The 14443-nt window shown below is 45.1% G+C and overlaps 1 protein-coding gene across 1 annotated transcript in view; it reads left to right on the plus strand.

Moving 5' to 3' along the window:
- The first annotated feature begins 1638 nt into the window (after window positions 1–1638).
- Window positions 1639–14443, plus strand: part of LOC144508096 (histone-lysine N-methyltransferase SUV39H2-like) — a 36384-nt gene continuing 23579 nt past the window's right edge. Inside the window, exon 1 of the mRNA XM_078235983.1 lies at window positions 1639–1684. Coding sequence (XP_078092109.1) covers window positions 1666–1684 — 19 coding nt within the window. The 5' untranslated portion in view covers window positions 1639–1665. The remainder of the gene's footprint in view (window positions 1685–14443) is intronic.

Raw genomic sequence — 14443 nt, forward strand, 5'->3', positions numbered from 1 at the left:
TATCATATCCCAGTCTCATTCCCTCAGGGACCTCTGTTCATTTCTCTCTTCCTTATTTCTATATTTAAAGAAGCTCTAACTCTCCATTTTTATATTAATTTACCCTTATAGTTTATCTTAGAATCACAGAATCCCTACAGTGCAAAAGGAGGCCATTCGGCCCATCAAGTCTGCACTGACCACAATCTCACCCAGGCCCTATCCCCATAACCCCACATATTTATCCGACTATTCCCCCTAACACTATGGGGCAATTTACCATGGCCAATCAACCTAACCCACACATCTTTCGGCATTTTCTCCTGCTTTATTTTTGGTCATCTTTTGTTGGTTTTTATAACTTTCCCAATCCTCTGGCTTATCAGTAATCTTTGCCACATTGTATGTTTTTTCTTTCAGTTTAATACTTTCCTTAACTTCCTTGGTTAACCATGGTTGATTTATCTATCCCCTTCTGAGAATCCTTCTCCCTCACTGGGCTGTATTTTTATTGTGAATCATGAACTATTTTCATAAATATCTGCCATTGCTGATCAACTGTTTTTTCTGCTAAGCTCCTTTCCCAGTCCACTCCAGCCCACTCTGTCCTCATTCCTTTGTAATTATCCTCATTTCAGTTTACCACAGTTGTTTCTGACCCACGTTTCTCACTCTCAAACTGAATGCTAAATTCTACCATGGTATGCTTGCTATTTCCTCTTTCTCTCTCTTAGTATCCATATCTGTCTTTCTCAGTCTCTCCCTTAGTTTCTCTCACAATATCTTTCTCAGTCTATCTCTGTCTTTCTCAATCTCATTCTCTTTTTTGCAGTATTTCTGTCTTTCTCGGTCTCTCTTCCCCAGTATCTCTTTCTCAGTCTCCCTCCCTTTCTCATTCTTTCTCTTTCTTAGTCTCTCTTTCTCAGTCTCCCTCTGTCTCTTGGCCTCTCATTTTCTCAGCCTCTCTCTGTCTCTGCTTGCTGAATCTCTCTCTCTTTCTGTGTCTCTCAGTCCCTCTCTCTCTCTCTGTCTCTCCTTGCAGAATCTCTCTCTTTCTCAGTGTCTCTCAGTCCCTCTCTGTCTCTGCTTGCTGAATCTCTCTCCCTTTCTCAGTGTCTCTCAATCCCTCTCTCTCTCTGTCTCTCCTTGCTAAATCTCTCTCTCTTTCTCAGTGTCTCTCAGTCTCTCCTTGCTAAATCTCTCTTTCTCAGTGTCTCTCAATCCCTCTCTCTGTCTCTCCTTGCTGAATCTCTCTCCCTTTCTCAGTGTCTCTCAGTCTCTCTCTCCTTGCTGAATCTCTCTCTTTCTCAGTGTCTCTCAATCCCTCTCTCTCTCCTTGCTGAATCTCTCTCTTTCTCTGTGTCTCTCAGTCTCTGCTTGCTGAATCTCTCTCAGTGTCTCTCAATCCCTCTCTCTCTCCTTGCTGAATCTCTCTCTTTCTCAGTGTCTCTCAATCCCTCTCTCTCTCTCTCTCCTTGCTGAATCCCTCTCTCTCTCTCCTTGCTGAATCTCTCTCTCTTTCTCAGTGTCTCTCAATCCCCCTCTCTCTCTCCTTGCTGAATCTCTCTCTCCCTTTCTCAGCGTGTCTTTGTCAGGTTTTCGGAGTCTCTTTAAGAAGGGGAGGAGTTGTTGAGCGTTTTAATGCAACGTCTTTACGCGCCACCATGTTTGAATGGAAACTGCAAGATGGCTGAAATCCGCGGCAGTGAGTATCTGCTGGGTGTTGCTGGTGTTTTGGGGGGTTTTTTGGGGGAGGGGGTTGAGTATTAGCAGTGTGTGGAGTTGCAGGAAGCTGTGGCCCGGGCCTCCGCGATTCCCCCATTCACAAAAGCAGCATTTGTTACATTGTGAATGTAGCAATTTCAATGTAACCTCCCGGAGCCGCGGCTTCTCGCTGCTCCGTCCATATGGTGCACTCTCCCCCCCGAAGAAAGTGTCTGAAATCAGGCTTCTCTCAACACAGAACCCCCCCACTAGGAGTGAGATTGGTTTATAATTCACCTTTTCACACAGATTGAGTTTCTGCCGGACATTCACTGGAGTAACTTTTAATACTTTCAGTTTGAAGGCATTGGGACATTCTGATTGCGTTGTTCCAAGTTGGGAGACCGAGGAAATGCTCTGCACACCAACAGATTTTGCTCTTGGCGGCCCACCGAGTCCCCTTAGTGGTAAATGTCTGGTAAATGTTGCCCTGTGGGGAGGGAGGGCCTTGTGGACAAGTAACATCATGCAAACGTCTGCATTCAAAAGCATAATTAAAATCCACTCTTATGTTTCCAGTTTAATGTGGTCGGGTTTCCTGTAAGTGTGTGCCTGTGCTGCACTTTTCAAAGGTATCTCACACATTGCACATTTTAATAGAGGACTTTTGCAGGAAAATAGAATACCTACAGAGGCCATTCAGCCCACTGAGATCGTACTGACTCTTGAGACATCATCTTACCCAGGCCCATCTCCCTAACTCCATGCATTAACCATGGCTAATCCACCCCACCATCTTAGATACAAAGGATCAATTTAGTACGGCCAATCCACCTAACCTGCATCTCTTTTGAACTGTGGGAAGGGTGGCATGGTGGCACAGTGGTTCGCATTGCAGCCTCATAGCGCCAGGGACCTGGATTCAATTCCAGCCTCAGGTCACTGTGTGTGGAGTCTACACGTTCTCCCCGTGTCTGTGTGGGTTTCCTCCGGGTGCTCCGGTTTCCTCCCACAATCCAAAGATGTGCAGGTTACGTGCATTGGCTGTGCTAAATTGACCCTAGGATTAGCAGGGTAAATATGTGGGGTTACGGGGATAGGGCCTGTGTGGGATTGTGGTCAGTGCAGATTCAATGGGCCGAATGACCTGCTTCTGCACGGTGCTAACCACTGTGCCACCATGCTGCCCTATGCTAAAGGAGGCAAGACTGGGAGGGACTTGGTAAAGCGGTGGGTCTTTAAATAGAAAAGAGGTGGCAAAGTGTTGAGGGAATTCCAGCTTTGCCTCTGAGGTGTCTGAAGGCACAGCGACATGTAGTGGAATGCTGGGGGGGTTTAAAATGTATTCTTTCTCAGACGGTGGGTGTTGCTGGTGAGGTCAGTGTTAAATTGCTCGTCCCTAATTGCCCTTGAGAAGGTGGCGATGAGCTGCCTCCTCGAACTGCCACGGTCGGTGTGGTGTAGGTACTCCCACTGTGCTATTAAGGAATTCCAGGATTTTGATTCAGTGACAGTGGAGGAACTGCCGATATATTTCCAAGTCAGGGTGGTGAGTGACTCGGAGGGGAACCTGAAGGTGGTGGTGTTCCCGTGTATCTGCTGCCCTCGTCCTTGTAGCTGGTAGAAGTCACGGGTTTGGAAGGGGTTGTCATAGGAATCGTGACAGATGGCTTGTGGGTTTGGAAGTGTGGGATAAGTAAAGCCTGCGCCACTGGTTATGGAGGGAGATTGTGTCAACGTTCCGGTTATGGAGTTTGCGTTCACAGTGGATTCAATCACCCTAGTGAAGGAGCTTGCAAACCCAGAGTGAAATTAATCGAAAAGATTCTTTAAAAACACTAAGTAAACCGTGCTGTGACCTGTAATCTGATAGAGGACACCCCCTTTGTGGATAAGGAATTAATCCATCATCCCTTTCAGGTGAATGTTTAGGATCCTGTGGCTTTATCTGGTGAAGTTTAGGCAGTTTCCTGCTGTCCAGGCTATTATTTATTGCAGCTTGTATATTATATCGATATTTTAAGGTTTGTGATAACTTTGGAAGATTCTAATTTTATTGGAGAGATTTCCTGTAGTTGACATTTGAATCTGCACAGTTGTTTGCAGACAGGGAGTTTGAAACCTTTTTGCAAGTCAGTAACTGAGGATTATAGATAACCTGCTCATGCTTTCTGCCCTTTTTTGTTTGCCTTGTTTTGGAGATAATTGCCCCTGACACCAGGGGGACTAACTTTAACAGCTACAGTTCATGCTGAACTCTCTTTAGATTTTTGACTGATTGCTGACGATCTATAATCCTTAGTAACTGTCATCTTCAGTAACCGTAGGAGCTCGGAATAGTGTCGGCACTTTTACAAAATACTTTTGCAAAGGGAAAGAGAATAAGATTCTGATCATCATTTTGTTAACTAGACAGTGGAGGTGGCCACAGACAGTGAAAGCTGCCTTAATAGCACCCTTCATACTCCAAGAATGTTTATTTATCTAGCACCCTTTATGTAATGTCCCGCGATGCTTTGCAGGAACATTATGAAATGCGATTTGACATTGAGTCACATAAGGAAATAATGAGGTCAGATGCTCACAAGCTTGGTCATAGAGGCAGGTTTCAGGGAGCTTCTTGAAGGAAGTGAGGGGGGCGGGGGAGGTGGAGTAGTGTAGCAAGGAAGTTCCAGGGGCCAGGCAACTGAAGGCACGGCCACCAAATGGTGAAAGGATTAAAATCGGGGGTGCCTGAGGGGGTCAGAATTTAATGAAGACAGAGATCTCCGAGTTGTGTGGCTTGGGGAGATGCAGGATGATATTGTATGTCTATCTTGCACTGTCGGAGAAGTGTGAGGTAATTCACTTTGGTAGGAATAACAGATGTGTTGAGTATAGGGCTAACGGGAGGACTTTGAATAGTGTGGAGGAGCAGAGGGATCTAGGTGTATGTGTGCATAGATCCCTGAAAGTTGGGAATCAAGTAGATAAGGTTGTTAAGAAGGCATATGGTGTCTTGGCGTTTATTGGTAGGGGGATTGAATTTAGGAGTCGTAGCGTTATGTTGCAACTGTACACAACTCTGGTGCGGCCGCACTTGGAGTACTGTGTGCAGTTCTGGTCCCCACATTACAGGAAGGATGTGGAGGCTTTGGAGAGGGTGCAGAGGAGGTTTACCAGGATGTTGCCTGGTATGGAGGGGAGATCCTATGAGGAGAGGCTGAGGGATTTGGGATTGTTTTCGCTGGAAAGGCGGCGGCTAAGAGGGGATCTTATTGAAACATATAAGATGATTAGAGGTTTAGATAGGGTGGATAGTGATAGCCTTTTTCCTCTGATGGAGAAATCCAGCACGAGGGGGCATGGCTTTAAATTGAGGGGGGGTAGTTATAGAACCGATGTCAGGGGTAGGTTCTTTACCCAGAGGGTGGTGAGGGATTGGAATGCCCTGCCAGCATCAGTAGTAAATGCGCCTAGTTTGGGGGCGTTTAAGAGATCCGTAGATAGGTTCATGGACGAAAAGAAATTGGTTTAGGTTGGAGGGTCACAGTTTTTTTTTTTTTTAACTGGTCGGTGCAACATCGTGGGCCGAAGGGCCTGTTCTGCGCTGTAATGTTCTATGTTCTATGTTCTATGTTCCATCTCGGATCTGTGGGAAGCAGCCTGTGAAGCACAAAAGCTCTTCTGTTTGCATTTGAAATTTCATTGTTGGAATTTTGTGAACTTGGGAGTTTGACACCAAGATTGGTGGGGTGGTTGATAGTGAAGAAGATGGTTATAGGTTGCAGGATGATATAAATGGGTTGGTCGGATGGGCAGAGCAGTGGCAGATTGGATTTAATCCTGATAAGTGTGAGGTGATGCACTTTGGAGGAAGAAACAAGATGAGGGAGCATTTAATGAATGGCAGGATACTGGGAAGCTCAGGGGAACAGAGGGATCCTGGGGTAACTATTCACAGATCCCTGAAGTCGGCAGAGCAGGTGAATAGGATAGTTAAGTAGGCATATGGGACACTTGCTTTCATCAGTCGTGATGTAGAGTATAAAAGCAAAGGGGTAATGTTGGAGTTGTACAGAGTGTTGGTTAGGTCGCAGCTGGAATACTGTGTGCAGTTCTGGTCACTTCACTAGAAGAAGGATGTGATTGCACTAGAGGTGGTACATGGGGGTTCACCAGGATGTTGCTGAGGATGGAGCATTTGAGCTATAAGGAGAGACTAGATAGGCTTGGATTGGTTTCTTTTAGAGCAGAACAAAGAAGAGCACAGCACAGGAACAGACCCTTCGGCCCGCCAAGCCCATGCTGATCATGATGCTCCAACTAAACTTAAAAAACCTTCTGCCCTTACTCGGTCTGTATCCCTCTATTCCCTCCCTGTTCATGTACCCATCCAGATGCCTCTTAAATGTTGTTAATGTGCCTGCTTCCACCACCTCCTCTGGCAGCGCGTTCCAGGCACCCACCACTCTCTGCGTGAAAAACTAAAACTTCCCCCGCACAACCCTCTTAAACTTTCCCCCTCTCACTTTGAACCTGTGCCCCCTTGTAATTGACATTTCTACCCTGGGAAAAAGTCTCTGACTATCCACTCTGTCTGTACCCCTCATAATTTTATAGGCCTCTATCAGGTCTCCCCTCAGATTCTGTCTTTCCAGTGAAAACAATCCTAGTTTATTCAACCTCTCCTCATAGCCAACATCCTGGTGAACCTTCCTCGCACTCTCTCCAAAGCTTCTACGTCCTTCTGGTAGTGTGGCAACCAGAACTGCACGCAATACTCCAAATGCAGCCTAACCAAGGTTTTATATAGCTGCAACATGATTTCCCAACTCTTGGGAAATCAACTTCCCGGCCAATGAAGGCAAGCATGCCATGTGCCTTCTTAATCACCTTGGCCACCTGTGTTGCCACTTTGAGAACTGTGGACCTGCATGCACAGATCCCTCTGTATGTTAATATTCCTGAGGGTTCTGTCTTTTACAGTATAATTCACACCTAAATTTGATCCTCCAAAATGCATCACCTCACATTTGTCCGGATTAAACTCTATCTGCCATTTCTGTGCCCAAGTCTCCAATCTATCTATATCTTGTTGTATCCTCTGACAATCCCTGGCACTACTAGAAGGCTGAGGGGCGACCTAATTGAAGTGTATAAGATTGTGAGGGGCATGGACAGGGTGAGTATGGAGACTGGCTGAAGGGTCAGTCACGAGGGGGCATAGTTTTAGGGCGAGGGGCAGGAGATTCAGAGGGGATTTGAGAAAAACCTTTTTCACTCAGAGGGTGGTGGGAACCTGGAATGTACTGCCTGGGAAGATAGTGGAGGCTGGAAATCTTGCAACCTTTAAAGAGCATTTGGATGAGCACTTGAAACATCACAACATTCAAGGATATGGGACAAGTGCAGGAAAATGGGATTAGCGCGCCTTTGGTGGTAGTTATTGTCTGTGCAGACTCGATGGGCTGAAGGGCCTTTTCTGCACTGTATGACTCTGACTATGACTGTACTCAGTCTACCTCTGTGTCATCACTAATGTATTTGATTTGATTTATTATTGTCACATGTATTAGCATGCAGTGTAAAGTATTGTTTCTTGCGCGCTATACAGACAAAGCATACCGTTCATAGAGAAGGAAACGAGAGAGTGCAGAATGTAGTGTTACAGTCAGAGGTAGGGTGTCATTGTTAGAAAGTTTAAAAGAGTTAGAATGAAGTTTTAGAAGCATAGAACAAGAGTTAAAGATAGAATTAGAAGGTATGCTGGGCGCAGCTTGCAAGAAGTCGCCACACTCCGGCGCCAGCCTGGAAAAAAAATGTAGAAAACATTATTTCGGTACTTCCGTCTAAATACTTTATAAAACTGCATAAAGTTGACTCCGATCCATGTGGCAAACCAGTTGTCACATTCTGCCAATCAGAAGAGCTCTTTTTTTCTCCAATTCCTTGTTTTCTGATAGCTGTGCAGACTTGTATCTATGACGATATGTTGTGCCCTGCATCACAAACTCCTCTTTTCCACAGTCGCCTTTGGTGGAACATATTATTAATGATTTATCAAACTAGTTGGCTCTCCTCTCTCTCCGCTGTCAGACCTGCTGAGATTTTCCAGCATTTCAAGCTAGGAGCGTTAAAGGCAAAGTTAGAAGTCTTTTGTCTTAAAATTGGTTTAAAATGTGGAATGTATTGCCAGAACTGATTGTAAAGTCTTGCAGCACAGGAGGCCACTTGGCCCATCATCTTTTCTGTAAGAGCTAGCCTCTGGCAGAGGTTTGGAACTCTCTCCCACACTAAGCAGTTACAGTTAGATCAGTTGCTAGTTTTAAATCCTGAGATAGATAATTTTTTGATAAGCAAAGGTGTTAAGGGATATGGACCAAAGGCAGGTTTATGGAGTTAGGCCACAGATCAGCCATGATCTCATTGAATGTCGGAACAGCCTTGAGGTGTTGAATGGCCTACTCCTGTTCTTATCTTCCAGCGAATCCCACTCCCTTGGTCTTTCTCTTGCTCTGCAGATTTTTAATATTGAGTTATTAGTGTTATTGAGTTAATAGTTAATAGTGCATTGAGTTAATATTTAAAAGTTACTGAATCTATTATTTAATATTTAAAAGTTACTATTGAATCTATTACCAATACTTTCTCAGGCAGTGTATTCCCCATCCCAGCCACTGTCTGAAAACATTTCCTCCTCATCCCTAGCTTTTATGCTAATTACATTAATTGTGTCCTCTGCTTACTGACCGTCCTGTCAATGGAAAGGTTTTTTTCCTGCCTACCAAACCCCCTCATAACTTTGAACATGTCTATGAAGATTTGTGTTAACCTCTGCTCTAAGGAGGACAATCCCTGTGTAACCGGGAGTCCTCATCCCTGGTACAGTTCTAGTTAACCTGTCCTGCACCCACTCTAAGGCTTTTACATCCTTTCTAAAGGACGTAACTGAGTCAATCCAGATATTTTTAAGACATGTGAAAGATGATTGAATGGATGTAATGGTAGATAATGTGCAGACAGCTGGGCCTGAACGGTGTCCTTTGACATTTAATTTTATTAAGGTTGTCCTTGCCTGTTCCTCTGTATCCAAACATGGTGCCAGAAATTTGCCGTGGGCACTTGATTCTAGAAACACTGGTTATCTTTTTCAAAACATACATGCCTTCTCCTGCTGAAGGCAGCTCCAACCCATAACCTGGCACGGTGGCACAATGGTTAGCATTGCTGCCTTACAGCGCCAGGGACCTGGGTTCAATTCCGGCCTCGGGTGACTGTCTGTGTGGAGTTTGCATGTTCTCCCCGTGTCTGCGTGGGTTTCCTCCGGGTGCTCCGGTTTCCTCCCACAGTCCAAAGATGTGCTGGTTAGGTTGATTGGCCATGTTAAATTAACCCTAGTGTCAGGGGGACTAGCAGGGTAAATATGAGGGGTTACGGGAATAAGGCCTGGGTGGGATTGTGGTCGGTGCAGACTCGATGGGCTGAAAGGCCTCTTCCTGCACTGTAGGGATTCTATGATAATTCCGCAACCCCCAGCATGGGTAGGACAAGGAGGCCAAGCTGTTTGGCCACGTTATGAATGCACATCGCTAGGCCTTCAAGTCCAGAGCCGGGACTTGAACTCGGAGCTTCTAGTTCATGGGCAGGGTTGCTGCCTTGTTATGTCATAAGACCTCCCTGTGCCTTCAGTATTGATGGTGAAATCAGTTGGATAAAGGTTTCACTTTTTTATTATATGACACACTTTCCTATCCAGCACATTCTGGCCAAGTGCCCCCCGGTGGTACAACATAAAACATGTATCTGACTGCTGTAACATTTGAACTAGATTTACTTTGGGTACTTTTTAAATAAAATGAACATAGATTTGAAATGCTGGAGTTGTGTGTGCTAGCTTTGCTGAATTACAGGATGCCTGTGCTACAGCCTGACCTGAGACCCACAACAGTGAGAGTGGACGGGATTCTCCCAACCCACCCACGGCAGGTTTGCTGATAGGAGGAGAATCTGGCAAGAGGCAAATAGTCAGGAATTTGCTGGTATAAAATCCCGTTACAATCCTCCCAGTGGCGGGTTAATGGTCACTCTTCCTGCTGGCAGGTGGCAGAAATGCCACTTGCATATCATGAACGCTCATAGCTCCCACTGGAATAAGACCATACAAAATAGGAACAGGAGGAGACCATCCGGCCCCTCGAGCCCATTCAATAGGACCATGGCTGATCCAACGACATTCCTCACGTCCACTTTCCTGCCCTTTCCACAAAACCTTAGATTTTTGATCAGTAATGGAATCAATCTATCTCAGCCCCAAATATACACAAAGACTCTGCCCCCACAGCTCTCTTGGCAAGGAGTTCCAAAGACTCGTAGCCATCTGACAGAAGAAATTCCTCTTCATCTCAGTCTTAAATTGGCACCCCTTTATCCTGAGACTATGTCCTCTGGCCGTAGACTCTTCTATGAGGGGAAACATCTTTTCATCATTTACCCTGTCGAGCCCCTTAAGAATCTGATACATTTCACTGAGATCACTTCTCATTCTTCTAAATTCCAATGACTAGAGTCCCAACCTGTTTCCTCATAAGACAATCCCTCCATACCGGGGATCATCCGAGTGAACCTTCGCTGAACTGCCTCCAATCAAATATCTTTTCTTAAATAAGGGGACCAAAACTGCTCACCTTATCGCAGATGTGGTCTCACCAGTACCTTGTACAGTTGCAGCAAGGCTTCCTTACTCTTACGTTCCAACCTTCTTGAAATAAGGGCCTACGATCCATTAGCCTTCCTGATTACCTGCTGCACCTGTACCCAACTTTCTGTGTTTTGTGCACAATTACCCCCATGTCCCTTTGTGTTGCAGCTTTCTGCAGTTTTTCTCCAATTAAATAATACTCTTCTTCCTTCCAAAATGACCTTCACATTTTCCCACATTATACTCCATTTGCCAACTTTCTGCCCTCTGAACAATTGGTTTGTATCCCTCTGGCAACTTGCCTTTCCACCTATGTTTGGTGTCAGTACGTTCACGTTCTTTGTCCAAGTCATTAGTATATATTGTAAACAGTTGTGGTCCCAGCACTGATCCCTGAGGAACCCCACTGGTTACAGATCGCCAACCTGAAAAATACCCCATTCCTCCCACTCGCTGTTTCCTGTCCATTAGCCAATTCTCTATCTGTGCCAATATATCACCTCCAACACCATGGGTTCTTATCTTATGATTTAACCTTTTATGAAGTACCTTGTCGAACGCCTTCTGGAAATCCAAATACAACACGTCTACTGGTTCCCCTCTATCCACTCTAGTTGAGACTTCCTCGCAAAACTCCAATAAATTAGTCAGACACTATTTCCCTTTCATGAAGCCGTGCTGGATCTGCTTGATTAGATTATAGTTTTTCAAATGTGCTGCTATTACTTCCTTAATAATTGATTCCAACAATAGATGTTAGGCTAATTGGTCTGTAGTTACCTGTCTTTTGCCTCCCTCCCTTTTTGAATAGGGGTGTCACATTGGCAGTTTTCCAATCCTCCGGTACTTCTGAATCCAAGGCTTTTTGGAAAATTACAATCAATGCATCCACCATCTCTAACCCGGGGTATAAGGCATCAGGGCCTGGGAACTTATCCTCCTTTTGCCCAATTAGGAATCCCATCAGGCTTTCCAATCTTGTGTCACGCCCGTGTGAAATTACATTGGCATCAAACCCAGTTGATGGAGAGTGGCGTGCACATGCTCAGCATTCACCCTGTCGAGCCCCTTAAGAATCTGATATGTTTCAATGAGATCATCTCTCATTCTAAATTCCAATGAATAAAGTCCCAACCCATTTAACCTTTCCTCATAAGACAATCCCTCAATACCGGGGACCAACCGAGTGAACCTCCGCTGAACTGCCTCCAATCAACTGTCTTTCCTTAAATAAGGGGACTCTTGAGCCGACTTGAGAACAGCTTCTTCCCTGCTGCCATCATACTTTTGAATGGACCTACCTCGCATTAAGTTGATCTTTCTCTACACCCTAGCTATGACTGTAACACTACATTCTGCACTCTCCCCTTTCCTTCTCTATTAACGTTATGTTTTGTCTGTATAGCGCGCAAGAAACAATACTTTTCACTGTGTTAATACATGTGACAATAATAAATCAAACCAAAATGGCGGTCCTCAGTTCACCAGAGACTTCTGGGTGAGTATGCCAACTCTCTGCCACAGTGCTGCACTGTCCCGATGCGCTGTTCACCGCTCTGCCAACACCAACTTGGTCTCAAAATGGGAGAATTCCATACAATTCTCCAGAGTTTTGAGTTCTTGACGGTGGCTGATGTCGTTTGTTCTTCTCCGTTGTACCTCTGCTCCCCTTCGGGCTGCTGATTCCATTTGCTGATTTATACAGAATGACGTTATGCCGGGAGCATTCAGCACCAGGCGTTTTTACAAGCTTTTGTTATTGATATACCTGAACACAAGCTGATAATTGGCTGTTGTGTACCTGTGAGAAGAGGGGAATGCCGCCTCAGGATCTTTTAAAAAAATATTCTGAGAATATTATACCCCATTGTTGTTAATCTTTCAACTACCTAAATTGAAGATTGTATGGTGAAAATTCCCCATCAGCTTAACATCATATTACTTAATGACGATACACTGCTGTGATAAGTTTGGAAATTGAGTTTAGTAGTTTTATTATTTATAAAATTTGATGCAGGTTGTTGTTCCACGATCGCACAACTTGAATTTCATAGAATCAGAATCCCTACAGTGCAGGAGGAGGCCATTCAGCCCATTGAACCTGCACCGACAACAATCCCACCCAGGTCCTATCGCTATAATACCAGATATTTACCTGCTAATCCCCCTGACATTAAGGGGCAATTTATCATTGCCAATTCACGTAACCTGCACATCTTTGGACTGTGGGAGGAAACCGGAGCACCCGGAGGAAACCCACACAGACACGGGGAGAACTTGCAAACTCCACACAGACAGCGACCCGAGGCTGGAATTGAACCCGGGTCCCTGGCGCTATGAGGCAGCAGTGCTAACCACTGTGCCACCGTGCCGCACATTGACCCTAGTGTAAGGGAGATTAGCAGGGTAAATGTGTGGGGTTATGAAATGTCATGGGAATAGGGCCTGAGTGGGATTGTGGTCGGTACAGACTCGATGGGCCAAATGGCCTCCTGCTGTGCTATATTCTGTTCTGCATTCTGATACGCACGACAACACAGAATCGCTGAGCAGAAACTGATGGCCAAGTTCCGCATGCATGAGGACGGCCTCAACCTGGATCTTGGGTTCATGTCACACTACGTGTGACCCCCACTATTTGGCCTGGGCTTGCAAAATCCGACTAACTGTCCTGGCTTGAGACAATTCATACCTCTTTAACCTGTGATTAAACCCCTCTCCACTCGCATTGTCTGTACCTTTGACAAGGTACCACATGGTAGATTGTTGCATAAGGTTAAATCTCACGGGATCCAGGGTGAGGTAGCCAAATGGATACAAAATTGCCTCGATGACAGAAGCCAGAGGGTGGTTGTAGAGGGTTGTTTCTCAAACTGGAGGCCTGTGACCAGCGGTGTGCCTCAGGGATCAGTGCTGGGTCCGCTGTTATTTGTCCTTTATATTAATGATTTGGATGAGAATTTAGTAGGCATGGTTAGTAAGTTTGCAGATGACACCAAGATTGGTGGCATAGTGGACAATGAAGAAGGTTATTTGGGATTGCAACAGGATCTTGATCAATTGGGCCAGTGGGCTGACTAATGGCAGATGGAGTTTAATTTAGATAAATGAGAGGTGATGCATTTTGGGTGATTGAACCAGGGCAGGATTTACTCAGTTAATGATAGGGTGTTAGGGAAAGTTGCAGAACAGCGAGATCTAGGGGTACATGTTCATAGCTCCTTGAAAGTGGAGTCACAGGTGGACAAAATGTGAAGAAGGCATTTGGCATGCTTGGTTTCATTAGTCAGAACATTTAGTACAGGAGTTGGGACGTCTTGTTGAAGTTGTACAAGACATTGGTAAGGCCACACTTGGAATACTGTGTACAGTTCTGGTCACCCTATTATAGAAAGGATATTATTAAACTAGAAAGAGTGCAGAAAAGATTTACTGGGATGCTACCGGGACTTTATGGATTGAGTTATAAGGAGAGGCTGGATAGACTGGGACTTTTTTCTCTGAAGCGTAGGAGGCTTAAGTATGATCTTATAAAGGTCTATAAAATAATCAGGGGCATGGATCAGTGAGATAGTCAATATCTTTTTCCAAAGGTAGGGGAGTCTAAAACTAGAGGGCACAGGTTTAAGGTGAGAGGGGAGAGATACAGAAGTGTCCAGAGGGGCAATTTTTTCAGAGGATGGTGAGTGTCTGGAACAAGCTGCCAGAGGCAGTAGTAGAGACGGGTACAGTGTTTAAAAAGCATTTGGACAGTTACATGGGTAGGATGGGTATAGAGGGATATGGGCCAAACGTGGGCAATTGGGACTAGCTTAGGGGTTTAAAAAGGGACGGCATGGACAAGTTGGGCCAAAGGGCCTGTTTCCATGCTGTAAACCTCTATGACTTTACCTGTAGAGACTTGATTACCTGTAAAGACTCGTATTCCAACCATTATCTTGCATTTGAGTCATTGCCTATATATGCTTTGTTTGTGAACCCAACTCTCCACTCACCTGATGAAGGAGCAACGCTCTGAAAGCTCGTGCTACCAAATAAACCTGTTGGACTTTGAGGTCATTAGGTTACATTGAAGCTTCA

Source organism: Mustelus asterias, chromosome 19 (assembly GCF_964213995.1).
Source record: "Mustelus asterias chromosome 19, sMusAst1.hap1.1, whole genome shotgun sequence".
In the NCBI taxonomy this organism is placed as follows: Eukaryota; Metazoa; Chordata; class Chondrichthyes; order Carcharhiniformes; family Triakidae; genus Mustelus; species Mustelus asterias.